The sequence below is a fragment of the Schistocerca cancellata genome, chromosome 2 (assembly GCF_023864275.1).
Source record: "Schistocerca cancellata isolate TAMUIC-IGC-003103 chromosome 2, iqSchCanc2.1, whole genome shotgun sequence".
NCBI classification, from domain to species: Eukaryota; Metazoa; Arthropoda; class Insecta; order Orthoptera; family Acrididae; genus Schistocerca; species Schistocerca cancellata.
In genome coordinates, this window is record NC_064627.1 from 255,797,220 (window position 1) to 255,812,828 (window position 15,609).

General features: G+C 38.7%; 1 protein-coding gene across 1 annotated transcript in view; it reads left to right on the plus strand.

The window, feature by feature from the left end:
• LOC126161588 (glutathione S-transferase 1-1-like) overlaps positions 1-5,161 on the plus strand; it is a 50,835-nt gene extending 45,674 nt beyond the window's left edge. The window contains exon 5 of the mRNA XM_049917533.1: positions 4,588-5,161. Within this exon, the coding sequence (XP_049773490.1) occupies positions 4,588-4,740 (153 nt within the window). The 3' untranslated portion in view covers positions 4,741-5,161. The remainder of the gene's footprint in view (positions 1-4,587) is intronic.
• The last annotated feature ends 10,448 nt before the right edge of the window (positions 5,162-15,609 follow it).

A 15,609-nucleotide genomic window follows, 5' to 3' on the forward strand; every position in this document is an offset into this window, starting at 1 on the left:
CTAAACATTGAACATATTTTCAGATTACAAAAGAGGGCTCTTAGAACAATAACGAAAAAGAACAAATGAGATCACTACCTGGAATTATTTACAGATCTAGGAATCTTGAATGGGCACCTAAAAAGAAAACGCACAACATTATTGAATATCAGATAAAGTTTGAGACATCTTTCAGGGATTGGAAAAGCTTATTACATCTAATGGGAACTATTTTGAAGGGGATATACCTTTTTCATCTACATCCATTTCATCAGCTGTGTATTGACGCAAATTAACTTTCAGCTATCGGAAATGAAAATTTGATAGCTGCTGATTTCTCCCCATTCAAACAGTATATACCATATGCTTAGACGCCCGGTGTGGTATCCCTGATGATGATTTTACACAATCGTGTGGAATGAAAACTTTTTCCATCCTGAATTTCGTTGATGTAATAAACGTAGAACTATAAACTGAATACGCTTTTCGCTCACCACTTTCATAAATGCTTTCATAACATGTTCCATCAAATGGGGTGATTTCGGACACCGGGCGAATTCGGACTGTATGGCTTATTTGCTCTTTGCCACTGCATAGAAACAAAGAGTTACTTATTTTAAGATCTGTGCGCCAGTTATTGTAAGCGCAAGATTGCATTTATTCCTTTCCACAACTTTTATTGTGCATCAATTGTTTCCCTAGGTGAATAATTGACGAACAGTGTCACTGTTAAAAATCCATGCATTATCGTAAAGTGGAAACTTTCTATTGTTGCACCGAGCGAGAAGTTATTGTAACCGTAATTGTCGATGCGCTCAGTACCTAACAGCATTGAGACAATTTCTGTACTAGTTTGTCGAGTTTCTCGTGCAAGGTTATAAAATAACGACGGTTTTTGTAAAACTGTGTACTTTGTGGGGTGATTTCGGACAATGCCAAGAACGTATAAGAGCAGGAGATGTGCTATAGTATGATGTAATTAAGACCCGGAACTTTTAGATAAAGCTGTTCGTGATATTCGGAGTGCTAAATTATCATACAGAAAAGCGTGTGATTTGTATGGTATACCTAAATCAACCATACAAAATAAAGTACAGGAAGCACATCCGAAAAAATGGGAGGACAGCCAGTGCTAAATGAAGAAAAAGAAGAAGAAGAAATGTTGAAGCAAGGTATCTTGAGGGCTGCGCATTCGGGAATTCCCTTCACTAAATTGGATATTAGATATTTAGTTAAAGGCTACCTTAATAAATCTGGCCGAAAAGAAAGGAAATTTCGTAATAATTTGCCAGAAGAAGAATGAGTGCATTTATTCCTCAAACGACAGTCAGAAGATCTTGCCGTTTGCTTAAGCGAAAATATTTAATGAGCTTGTGCAGAAGTGAACAAAGACTGTTAAGATGTTTTTCTCTAATATCAAGGCAAAGCTGGAAGATCTCCCACCTAGCAATATGATCAACTATGATGAAACCAACATGTCAGATGATCCAGGCAAGCACCAGATAATTACGAAACGAGGGAGTAAGCATACTGAAAAAGTGATGAACTCATCAAAATCTGGTGTCTCAATAATGAAGCCAGCTAGTGCTGATGGTAAACAGCTTCCTCCATATTGTTGTTGTTGTGGTCTTCAGTCCTGAGACTGGTTTGATGCAGATCTCCATGCTACTCTATACTGTGCAAGCTGCTTCATCTCCCAGTACCTACTGCAACCTACATCCTTCTGAATCTGCTTAGTGTATTCATCTCTTGGTCTCCCCATACGATTTTTACCCTCCACGCTGCCCTCCAATACTAAATTGGTGATCCCTTGATGCCTCAGAACATGTCCTACCAACCGATCCCTTCTTCTGGTCAAGTTGTGCCACAAACTTCTCTTCTCCCCAATCCTATTCAATACTTCCTCATTAGTTATGTGATCTACCCATCTAATCTTCAGTATTCTTCTGTAGCACCACATTTCGAAAGATTCTATTCTCTTCTTGTCCAAACTATTTACCGTCCATGTTTCACTTCCATACAAGGCTACACTCCATACAAATACTTTCAGAAATGACTTCCTGACACTTAAATCTATACTCGATGTATTTACAATCGATGTATTTACAATCGCTTTGCCCTATTTGAAGAGACAAAACGGGCTAACAGTCATGATTGGAGACAACTTATCCAGTCACGTGTCTTTACGTGTTATTGAAGAGTGTGAGTGGAACAATATTTCATTTATTCTCCTTCCCCCCCAATAGCACGCACCTCCTCCAACCGCTCGATGTAAGCTTCTTCAGGCCAATGAAAGCAGTGTGGCAAGCTGTATTAACAGATTGGAAGAAACACACTCGTGGGACCATTTCCAAGGATGCCTTCTTGTTTCTTCTGAAGCAGACACTGACTAAGATTTCAGCGAATTCCAAGGTAAACATAAAGGATGGATTTCGTGCCACGGGCGTAATCCCTTTTGATACAGATCATGTCTTACGAAAATTGCCTGATAATGAGGAGAGCCAGCAAAGCAATGCAGACGCGTGGTCTTCCACTTATGAAAAAATGCTCAAAGAACCGTTATCCTCCAAATAAGCTCGGTAGCTCCCGCTGCTGCTGCAAACTAGACGTTCAACCTGAAAAATCAATCACTGGCCAAGATTTTCAAGGAAACTGTAACAGTGCTAAAACAAGTCACAGTGCTTGCTTCTAGCAGTAGTGAAAGTGAAAACTACACATCATCCATTGAAGTTTCACCACTGAAAGAAGAGGCTTTTCTTGTTGCAGAGTACAAATATAAAAGTGGAAACAAGGAGTAAACAAGGCAGTATATTGGAGTGGCCACAAATTTTGGTGTTACAGAGGTAAGTATGAAATTCTTGCGCCCACACGAGAACAGTAAAAACATATTTGTGTTTACTAATGTCCCCGATGAAGACACAATACAAAAACTGCAAATTTTGAGAATACTTCCCACACCAGTTGAGAAGAGAGGAATGTTCATTTTTTGAGATGATGTGCTTTAGACTCGAAGACAGTCGTTTATTTAAAGTGTTTGCAACTTAATTTAGAATGATGAGTGAGAAAAATTATTTTGACCTTTTAGTTAAATTACTTTGTTTGTTTCTGTCTGTTTCTAATATTTCAGTTAAGTAATGTAAAAAATTTTTATTTAAATTCTTGCAAAATAAAAACTTACCTATAATGTATAAAATGCATTGTATCATTCCATATCAGTTATTCATAACAAAGGGCTACCTTAAAATGTGTAAAATGTCACCAAAATCAAATAAAAAGCATGTAGAATTTAAAAAAAGGCAGTAAGTCTCCGAATTTGCCCTCTATATACTGTAACTTTGGACAGAGATTTCAAAAACAGACGTGTCTGAAATCACCCCAATCCATGGGGGTGACTTCGGACACTTTATTTAACAATCAATTTAATCTAACAATATATACGAAAGTTACAATCAAAATAATAACAAAACTGTCGTCCAAAATCACCCTGTTTTGATGGTACTCATACTTTTATGTCTTCATTTTACCCTTTTTCAGCTACCCTATTTGGTTATTGAGGTATTTTTATTACTATTGCCTGGTACTACAGATTAAACAATTCATATTAATATATCACTCTTGAAAGTTATTTGGTTTTTGTTCTGTTTTTAAAATACTTTACTGAAATGAAGACATTTCTGCCCTGGACTATAATTATTGTTTATTTCCACTATTGGTCAGTTTCGACTATTAAGCAATTTTTCAAGTTGTAGTTTACATGCTTGAGCACAAGCCACCAAGCTGTCCAGCCACCAGAGTATGGCGAGTAAATGTAAAACTTATGACAAGAAAAGTACAGGTTGCTTTTCGTTAAACTCAATTAGTGGTTTTGGTTAAATAAACATCTTCAGATCCACTCTTAAAAGAAGAATAAAATATGTCTTCAAAACATATAAAATCAGAATACATTCACCATTATATTGTACTGTCAAGTACAAAGTGCAACAAAACACCACCAACAGCTTTGACGTATAGTAGATTGTGTGGCGACAAACAAACTGAGGATGCGAATCCATGTCTGAGAACCTCATAAAACAGTACTGCAGGATGTTGATGTCATAGAGATCAACACCTGCAGTTCATCCCTTTTGGAAGCAATGCCAACAGATAGCAATCAGTGTTCTTGTGGCAGGTATGAACATATTTCCCGCCATCCAACATCGTTAACGCAGTCACGCTTATTGTGAAAAGCACGTCCATCAGCACTAAGACTTACATTCACTGCCGAAGGGATGAACTAGCGGCCGGCATTGGCTCCTACAATTTTGTTGAAGGATGATTATCTGGAAATGGGTTTCTATCCTCAGTTTGTTCCTCATGGTATCTTCCATTAACCCTTGAACTTCACTAACATAATTTTTTGCACCCTGTATATTTTACATCTATTCTTTAGTCTGGTATTAAATAGTTGCTCTTCAGATAGTTAGTTAAATGAAGCAGTCACTAAATGTAAACTAAAATCAATGTGGACCTTTTCAACTTGAGTTTTTGATAATCAGTGGCTGTAGTTGCATATACAATAAGCCTGAAATAATACATGTACTGTATATTCTTCAATTGTACTCTTTACAGGCTGTTGGTTTTGACTACAAGAAATATTCTAATGTTCTTGCTTGGTTTGAAAGAGCAAAGAAGGCAATAAAGTCATATGATGAGATTTATCATCCAGATGCCATGGTGTTTAAGAAGTGGTATGACGACGCAGGTGCTGGTGACAAAAAATAGTCCTATGTATTTCAAATAGTCCTAGCTATTTTGTCTTCAGACTATCTCATAGGACTTCCTCTTTGTATTAGAAAAAAATGTTTAATATGTACAAATAAATCAGTTAATTCAAACTGTGCATGATAACATTTCTCAAAATACTTGAAATTTATTCTGAATGTATATCCAGTAAACTAAATGATCTGCTATTTTTGATTGAAATATTTTCCATTAGCACTTATATGCACAAGAAAAAAGTACATAGTTTACGACCAGTGGTTCAACTTCGCGAGGTAATTTAATGATGCAAAATGATATTTTGGAAGAGTCATTGAGATTTTATTATTACTATTTCTACAATTACGTGAACTGTCACAGTAACAGGTTATAATTTTCATTGTATGAAATTATATACCTCATATGTAAATTGAAGCTGGATGGGGTAAATTGAAGCTGGATGGGGGGAAAGGAAAGGGCAGGGACTGTTGTTGCCAGCTGCATCAGGACTCTTCATGGAACCAGTGGCAATGAGTGAAAATGTGTTTCGGACTGCAATTCGAACCTGGGATCTCATGCTTACTGGCCAGTTGTGTTAACCACTGCGCCACCCGGACACAGTATTTATGGTAACTGCATGAACTAGCTCAGTATGCCTCTCGGCAGACGGGCATTTCTACCTGGTGCCACCTGTCCATAGTCCATGTCCATGTCCTCAGTGCTCACTACTTTGAGATTCCTGCAGGAGGTCAGATATAATCATTCATCTGCACTGAAGAAGGTGGATTTGTTGCCCATCGAGGTGAATCAGTTATATGAATGCATGCTGTCTGTTCTTTTGGACATGTCCAAAAGAACAGGCACAACACATTCGAAAAATTATATGTCTCATTATTTGAAGTGTGTCATTGAAATTATTACCATTTTAGCCATTGAATTAATTTTAATTGCATATGATTATTTCTGTCAAGTGTAGCACTAAGTAGAACTAAAAAAAAAAGATGAATAATAAAAGCAAGCAGCTGTCTGTGTCATTTACTGTGTATGTTTGCTCTGTGAAAATGTTGTAATTAAATAAAAGTGCTACTGTTATTCATGATTTTCTTCATTACTTTTTAAGGAGAAATTTGTTTGTGCACCCATAGTTGATAGAGTTGGGTTGTAATCTGGCATCGCTGCTGGTTGTAACCACTCTGTCCCATAGTAATGCCAGATTGCAGCCTGACAGCTTAGCTGATGGCAGGAATGATTGCTTTGAGTATGAGGCTGTGACCCAGAAACTAGTCACAAAAGAGAGAGAGAGAGAGAGAGAGAGAGAAATATAAAATGAGTGGGAAGTGTAGCTGTGTGATGCCTACTTAAAAAATAAATGTTACTGTTGTAAGTTTCTCAGGATGACTAAATACGAATTTACTCCCCTGCTCTGCCTAATAATAATTGTAGAATAAACACATTTTGTTCTATACCTGCTATGATACTAGTAATGTATTTCTGCATCTTGTCTACATCCACATTCACTGTGAAATGCATGTCTTGGGATACTTCCCATGTAGGGGTTTCATCCTATTGCGTTCATATATGAAGCATGGGATGAATCATGGCTTCAGTGCTTCTGTGGATGTTGTAATTCAAAATTTTAAACATGGCTGAAACAGCAACTGTTGAAAATCTTCACGGTAAATAACAGCTAACTGCAATTGTTTGGCTGTTATCATTTACCTTGAAGATGTAATTAGTGTAATATTGATTTTGGGTTGTCTATAAGAGTGATGCACAGGGCACCGTAATACATATCTCTAGATCTGTCTCTTAGTACTCACTACTGAAACATAGTAAGTGGGTTTTCTTGGGAGAGGAGGAGGGGGAAGGTGAGTTAGATATCCATCTCCAAGCATTTGCCGGTTCAGATTTTTCAGCATTTCCTTAATGTCCTCCCGTGAATCAAACAAAACTGATCTTTCACGGCACCATTCTTTGAATATATTTAACATACAGTGTTAGTCATACTTATGTGTGGGTCCCACACACATGGACATTATTCTAATATGGGTAGCACAGAGGATTCATAAGCAATTTTGATTGTAGACTGCATTATCCCAGTATCCTTCCATTGAATTGAAGTCTACCACATGCTTTACTGATAACTGATCACATGTTATCATTTTGTTACATATACCCACAAAATGCTGCACTATAGTAATTGTACGTGAATTGTGCTTTATTTATCTCATGACGCCTTTTCAATCCATGTGGTTTGTGTACACTGTTGACTGGTTCCAGTTTACTCATTGATGCTATTGTTGTAAGATACTACTGTTACATCCATAAGTAGCCAGATATCAATGCACTTGTCAGAATGCAGGAGATAAATGAGTAAAGCTGCAAGGTGGAAGGACAGCCTGCAGAAAAGACACCAAGCGGTAGTTGAGCTAAGCACAGCTGGCTGATGGTGGACAAGACACAGACAAGTACAAGCCAAAAGCAACCTATGCAACAACGAAGTGCAAAGCAGAAACTTTCACCACAACATTGTCCACAGGCCCACAGCAAAGAGAGAGAGAGAATCTGAATTGCGACCACACAGGACATCCAAGTGCCAAGTGAGGTTGTTATTGAATAGTCTGTTGTGTAGTAATGATAATAACTGATGATATCAGACACGAGTACAGAAGTGACTAGCCATTCACTGGGTGACTGTTTTTATACCTGCCAGAGGGAACTCTGTTGGCTGGAGCACTGTCTATGCAAGTGCAGTACTGTGGCAATGCTATGCCCTCTAAAGGCCATCTACTTGCCCTTGCCCAGAAATAAACATTTCTACTTTCTCTTAGATGTATGAAGTTATTGCCTCTTCATTTAGTCTAGGGAGCAGTGATGCTGCAATGGAGACATTCTATGGAACAGAGATTTAACTGAAATATATTGATATTGAGATACAGAGCATCAGATAGTTTTTGATACTGAGATACAGAACATCAAATATTTTAAATAGATTTTTATCCATAATGTGTAAGAATTGCCGACTAACTTGGATTTCAGTTAAGTCTTTGTTCCAGAGAAACCCTCAGATGTCACTGGTACTAAATCCATTGTGGACATCTAAGATAGATTAGGTCTTTTTGATGCCCTTAGATCTAACAAATTTCTGTCATTAGTGGGCTTCTTAACCTGTTCAAAGTAGCTTTCAAGAATGTGTTTATTATAGTTCCACAGCGTGTCTTATTGTGTCTGCCATTTACAAGACCAATTATACCAATCAATACCTAGATGATCAGTCACTGTCAGTGATTACAGTATGACTGGGGAACACAATTAGTGCTGACCGTAGATTTTCCTTTTGAAGTTTTTGTTCTCCTGGGCCTTTTCATTTGGTCTTTGTTGACAAGTGAAAGCATTATGATAATCTTTCCCCTACCAATCAGCTCCTACAGGACTGGTTTACTCTGGAAAAGTTCACATTCACAATTCACTGGTTATTCCCATAAAAGCATATCAGATGGTACTCAAGTGCTATACACAGGCATCTCCAGATAACATCAAAACTTAATGCATCTTTCTTTCCTGTTATAAGGACTCGTAGTTTGTCCTTAAAAACATGTTAACAAACCATTTTGTGTATTGCAGGTATACATTGAGAATGCACTTAGGTTTTGTAATGGAAAAAATGCAGGCTGCTATTACTGTTATTTATGTTGTTGAAACCATTTAATTGCATCCATACACTGTGTCTTATTGTGCACACATAATTATATGCAGCCATGAAAAAAATGCATAAAGGTATCTACACTGCAACCACAGAGTTCTATTCATAGGTCCTATATACTGTCAGATTTCCAGTTCAGACATATTTGCAATTATGAATATCACAATCAGTTTGGCCATGATCAGCTTTTCTCTTAAGGTTCACTTTTCTGCTTTGTTTTAGTTTTGAGCACAAACTCGCTCACTGAACATAATAAACGTAAGACTGTAAGGGAAGAGACTATCCCAGGCGAGCTTTAATAGAGTAAGAGAGTTTTACTGAATGCTAGAGTTGACTTGGTGCTCAAATTTTTTGCTATGTATCTGTGTCCAGAACTACAGGACCAGATACTGATGTAAACTATAGGCACTTCGTTCATGCCACCGCAAAACTATCACATGTTAAGTCCACACACGTAGTTGAACATGGTCAGTTGTTCGCAGTGCTCCATCTATTGACGCAGGATGAGTGCCAACTGATATTTGCACAGAGTAAGTATGCAGTGTAATAGCTCCAAAGAAGATTAAAAGAAATGTTGGTGAATTTATGATGGTTTCAATGTTTTTATTTTAGATCTTTAGGGTTTTTTATGTGTGTTTTGACCTGGTGAAGCATGTGGCTGAGGAGCGAATGTTGTTATATGAATGTATTAGCATTCATAAGAAACGAACTACACCACTATAAAATACCTGTGTATTACGAGGAACTGCTTCACTTGTTGGTGGTGAAGTTCCTGTGGTTTGGTTTTCCTTGACTTGTATCATTGACAAACTGAAATTTGAAAATAGTGAACAAATATTAACATCCTATGTAATCAGAAATATTTATTTGAAGTAGTTCTGCTCTATACAGATGGTGCACTGAAGAAACAAGATTGCAGTCAAAGGCTATAATTTTCTTACTACCATGAGAAATTATACTGGTGAGCCAAGTATTACACTTAATAACGTGTTGATCTATCTTTGGAAACCAGTAAAGCAAAGATTCTGCATGTCGTAGATTAAAAAGATCTTGGTAAGTTTCTGGAGGCATGTGCCACAAGGTGTCTGCAAACTGAAGGCCATTAGTATGTGGGTGCAGCAGTGGAGCCAGATGCATATCATTGGATTCAACAGTGGTAGCTCGTGCAAAATTTTACCAATGTGCTACACTGTTGTGGCCTATAGCCTTTTGACTTGCAAGGATAGTAATTATAACTAAATTCAATATATTAATTTTATGTGCATAAATTGAACTGTTTAAATTTATTTATATTTTGTATTTAATCATTTATAAGGTGTACAACTTTGCTTCCGCCGTATTTTCCCCAACACTTGAGGCTTCAATGAAACAAATTGGTTACACATGTATCATTCAAAGTATCTTCCATCGCTGGCCACTACTTCCATTGTTTGGCCAGTGTACGAATCTTGCATCGAAAACATTGTTCATCTATTGAAGCGATCCACAAATCGATCGATTTTGTGACTTCTTCATGAGATCAGAAAATTTTGGTCAGCCGGGCCATGCGCCATTGATCTAAACAGGTGATAGTCAGAGGGAGCAATGTCTGGAGAATATGGTGGGTGGTGTAGGACTTCCATTTTAACGTTTCCAAGTACATTTTTACCTCTTCTGCAATGTGGGGTCGAGCGTTGTCATGTTGCAAAATCACTTTATCGTGCCTCTTGCTGTATAGTGGCCGTTTGTCTTTTAATGCTCTGCTCAATTGCATTCAATAACGAGAACCTGTGATTTTTTTCACTTTTTTTTAACACCTCATAGTACACGATGCCGAGCTGGTCCCACCAAATGCAGAGCACAGTCTTGGAGCCGTGAATATTTGGTTTGGCCATCGACATGGAAGCATGGCTGGGATATTCCCATTATTTTTGCGTTTAGGGTTATCGTAATGAACCCATTTTTCATCCCCAGTCACAATGTGATGCAGAAATGCCTTCTGTTTTTGCCTCTGAAGCAACTGTTCACAAACAAACAAACGCTGTTCAGCATCTCTTGGTTTCAGCTCACATGTGACCCAAGTTCCTTCTGTCTGAATCATGCCCATAGCCTAGAGATGTTTTTAAATGGCTTCCAGTGTCACTCCCACTAATTGTGCCAAATTCTTCTTGAGTTTGAGGTGAGTTTTCACTCAGCCATGTCTTCAATTCTACATCTTCGAAAACGTTCTCTCTTCCACCACTATGCCAGTCTATGATGTTAAAATCACCGTTCTTGAAGTGTTGAAACCACTCACAACACATTCTTTCACTAATAGCATCCTTACCCTATGTACTTGATAGCATTTGATGAGACTCGGCTGCTGTTTTCTTCATTTTGAAACAAAACAGTAACACGTCCTGCAAATGATGAGAATTGGGCTCATAAACTGACATTTTCAATCAAGAACAACTTTATGATGCAGACACAAATGGACTAAGGTTTGAATGAGGTTATGTTGACTGCAGTCCAAGCTGACTGCCTGACATCTGTGATCTGTTTCTTTTGACCACTACTTACCATTGTCGCCACCTGTCGGCAAATGGCGGAAGCAAAGTTGTACACCTTGTAACATTGTGAGCAATAAAATAAAATAAAATCAATCAATCAATTATGGCAGCAAGGGAATTAGACAGCTGACAAATTGCCAGTGAGTGAATTTGACCCTGCATTATTTCGCTCCACTGTATTATTTTGCTGTTGCGTGAACTGGTGCCTGTAAATCTCTTACACTCAATGCGTTAATCTTTAAAGAGAGTTTCACCTTTTTCCTATGGTCCACTCAGGTGAAATATTTGAGGAACTTGAAAGGGGCATCAACTGCTTCTACTCACGTAATTTTATTTTATGTATGGTTTCTATCAGTGGAATCAATGGCCTTCTGGAAACCACACTACACCTTTTGAATTTAGTAATCTGTGGTGAATGATTGACGTCAGATTAAATATATGCTCGGATAGTGATCTGTCCTTCCTAAAACCGCTTTAATATTCAAGTAGATTAACACCCAGAGTTACTGTTGTTTCCCCTCTGTTCCGTATAATCTTGCAAACATGTTACATGCATCTGGTTGGAAAGAAGTCCACCTGTAGTTGTTAACATCTTGTTTATCGTCTTTCTTACATTGTGCACATATCAAGGCCACCTTACATTCTCCTGAGAGTTTGTCTGTTTTCCAGTTTTGACAAAGATTAATTTTAGCTCATTTATTTACTTGTGTAGAGACCATTTCATAAGTTCTGTTGTAATAGTCTTCTCCACTAGCTTTATAAGGTTTTAATAACTTCTTTAATTTCTGTGACAGTTGGGGGTAAATCTTATTCTAGAGTTTCACAAGTGTTTGGATATTTGAGATTATGAGCTGGTTCTGGACAATTAACCCAGCGGTGCATGCATCGGGAATCTAGATGTCAGTACACACATCTGGCCCCACAGACCTCTACTGCTTCCATCACTTTTTACTTGAATTGCATTATAAGTTAGGGAGAGAAGTGTTAGTAAATGAAATATTATCGTTACCAGTCACTCTAGTATTTTATTTAAAAGAAACCTTTTATATTTTGGTCAAAAGCAAATGGAGATACTGTTATGGTCTCAGATGCCAAATGTGGTGTATTGACACCAAATGTAGTGCCAGGAGGTGCCGTATTAAAACTCGGCGAAAGTGAAGCAGAAGGGGGCCACTGGCCAACCTAAGAGTTAACGTGTACATGACGCGAACTGGTGCTCTTGTCAAAACAGAGGCACACAGCCAAGAATTAATAGGTGCCGTTTTCTAATGAGATTCATTGAAGCGTGGCAACTCTCCTGGACAGCGGGGTGTGTCGCACCACCAGCTACACAGGGCAACAGATGGGGCGCCAGCATCACAGTCTATGGTGGGTCGTTGGCTCGACCCTATGAGGCCGACGCGGGGTCTGCAGCCAGCCAGGATGGGCCCCTCTTCGGCTCGCTACCGCGGGCAGTCGTCTGTGCTCCCGACACACGTCGGAGACTTCTGAGGCGAGGGCCCAGATACAGACGCCGGATAGCTGGCGCTTGTTGTTCACCGCAATCTTAGCCACGCCAGTGGGAAGAAGGACGCAGCTGGCCTTCTGCAGCTCACACCGAGCGGCGCTGAGTCGGCAGGGACGCAGACCGCCGAGTCAACCGCGGCACTCTGACAAGGACAATGCACTCTGCTGGCGTACAAGGCCGGCACGACACAGGGTTGCGTTGCACAGGCCGCTGGGGTGCTTCCCCAGCATTGCCAGTTTTTTTGACAGTTCGAGTGGCGCGGTCTATTGCCTGACGAATTTGTAGCAGTTCTGAAGCGAATGCCGTGAAGTGTTTCCTTCGGTTTAGAAATGGAGTTTAACTCACGAGGGCTTAAGTCAGTGGAGTGCAGTAGGTGGTATAACATTTAGCAGCCCAGTCAGTCAAACAAATCAATAACAGTTTGCACTGTACGTGCTTGAGCATTGTCCTGCAAAATGATGGTCAGGTCCTGCAGAAGGTGTCAGCACTTCCGTCTCCATGCTGTTCATTTTTGGAACAGCCTACGACTAGCTTAGACAACCTCGTCCAAACTTAATGGAGCGTTAATAATGGTGTCTCCGTTGCCTTAAAAGCTTTCCTGACTAACATCAACTCACCAAAAACATGGTTCATATGGCTCTGAGCACTATGGGACTTAACTTCTTTGGTCATCAATCCCCTAGAACTTAGAACTACTTAAACCTAACTAACCTAAGGACATCACACACATCCATACCTGAGACAGGATTCGAACCTGCGACCGTAGCGGTCGCGCAGTTCCAGACTGTAGCGCCCAGAACCGCTCAGCCATTCCGGCCGGCTCATCTCACCACATCCAATTAAAAGAAAACTGACGCTCACAACCGTTACAGAGTGTATTTAAAGCAAACTTGATATGCATGCACATTGTGCCGCTATTAGCACTACCCTTATACAATTGTTGAACAGAGATCATCTTTCAGAAGTAAAAACACTCCTACCAACTTTCGTTTATGTCACAAAACTCATCCTTGATGTTGCGATTTTTATCTATCACTGTAATAGTACATACATGTACCGCAACCGAAGAGGTAAAGATTACATAAAGGGGCTGTGTCAAGTTATTCAGCGTTTCCTGTGGTGCCACGTTGTACTATAGCCGCCATGTTTCCGGATGTCTTTCTCTGGTTGTTTTGAAATTGAAGGTGTTGGCTTATAGTTTTGTAAACTTCACAACTGTAGAATTTCTTTTCGGAAATTTTCTAGGCTTATGAAAATTAATCCAGAAAATCAAGATTTTTGTTCCAACATTAACATGATCATGTATGTATGAATAAATATACAACTAAATTTTAAAAGTGTTGCAATCAAGGAAATTTTTTTCTATACTGTGTTTAATAGTCTAGCTGTTAAATTATTACTCTACTGCACACCAATAATCGCCGCGTGAAATCAAATTAAGCAGAAGTGTTATCAAAAACTAACCTATTATTAAAAACCAGCTAAAGGTTAAATACGTTTTGAAATAGAACCTACTGAAAAAGAACACTTATTTGCAAGACAGATAAAACCGTTAAGACATTAAAGAAACTCAGTTACTTTGCAAAGATAATATCATGCACGGTAAACGATCTGTTTCTAGGTACCAGATGGTGCGTAATCGATGGAGTATGACTTAGCCGTCCACACGTTTTATTACTAGTTTTATCACTGCATAGAATTTTACTTGCCGTAACAACTGTAGAATTAGCAGTGTGTTCCAAATAGCTGTAATAGATTATACAGAACTAAAATATGCACAACTCTAAATATTTATAAATGTTGTGTTAAATACAACCTCATATTTAGCTACAACTAAAAGTGTAAAAATGTCGGAAACTGCTTATAGCGGTCTCTGGTGCGCATTCTTTAATGTTGTTCTAAAATCAGTGGCAAGGCTGAAGAGCCAGCCAAACAAAAGGTATTCTATCCTCTAGGGACAACACTCTCTCTCTTACCTTAAACCATAATCCGAGAATTTTGTGACGACAAAGGAGCCTGACAAATACTTGCATTATACCTTGTAACATTTCAAAAATGACAGGAGCCTAAGAGCGTTGAGTTTTTCTCGTGACTGTGAACTTATATGTGTGGTGGAAGGTATGGTGAATTGCTTCTTTGTTGTACAAAAGTTATAAATTAAGTGATTTAGTTTTTGCAGTTGCAGTAGACATTACTCCAATGATTGTTTTTGTTGCTTCTTGAAATTTCAAATGTTGTATGCTTTCACATTAGGAAATATGGATTACAGACAGAAAGGACTGTAATTTCTTGTGAGCAGATAGTGCCTTGTTTTCAATTATAACTTAAAATTGTAGAGGAAAAGGTGTAAAATGGGCACAGGTGTAATTATGGGCACTCCTTACGAAGAGGGTGTGGGAAGTGCTGCAGTCTGGCGACCAGGACTGAAAACGGCGCCTATTGTTGATCGACGGTAGCAGTGCACAGTTGGAAACATTGTTTCAAGCAGTGTAGTTATAGCGTCGGTTATTGTGTGAACTGGTGTTTATTGAGGACTGCAAACGTTTGGGAGGTATGTGAAATCGCTTTCTTTTTATATCCTTCTGATTAGTTTGAAACAATTTCCTAGTAATATCCGGAATAACGAAATCCAAAGCTACTTTTAGAAGCCAGTTTTACATTACACACACTTTTAGGTGAGATGTGATAGTGGCCATGTTACTTAAGAATAGTTGGTGTAAATATGGGCCCCTATTTAAGGAAGGCCAATAATTACACCATCTCTTCTCTTAAACAATGTAAAACATTGAAATAATTTTATGGGGATATGGTTAGTCGAATTTTGTTTAAACTCTTGTATACAATTCACACAGCAACAAACAAACAGAATTTTTAAATTGCGATAATAGACCCTAGTGCTTTTGTTCATTCTCGCAGAATGCTGATTACGAAGAAGTGCTATGAACGTAAGAACCAGAGGTCTCATTGGGATAAATCTTAGATGGTATGTGCCATAGCAGCTGTGAAAGCAAAGGAGGCTTCTGTGAAAGCTGCTGCAGGAACTTTCGGAGTGCCTCGTACCACTTTGCAGAGATTTCATAAACTTGATAAAATCCCTGAGCAAGCAGTTCAAGAGACAAAGCTTGGAAGGAAACCGATTTTAAATGCAGACCACC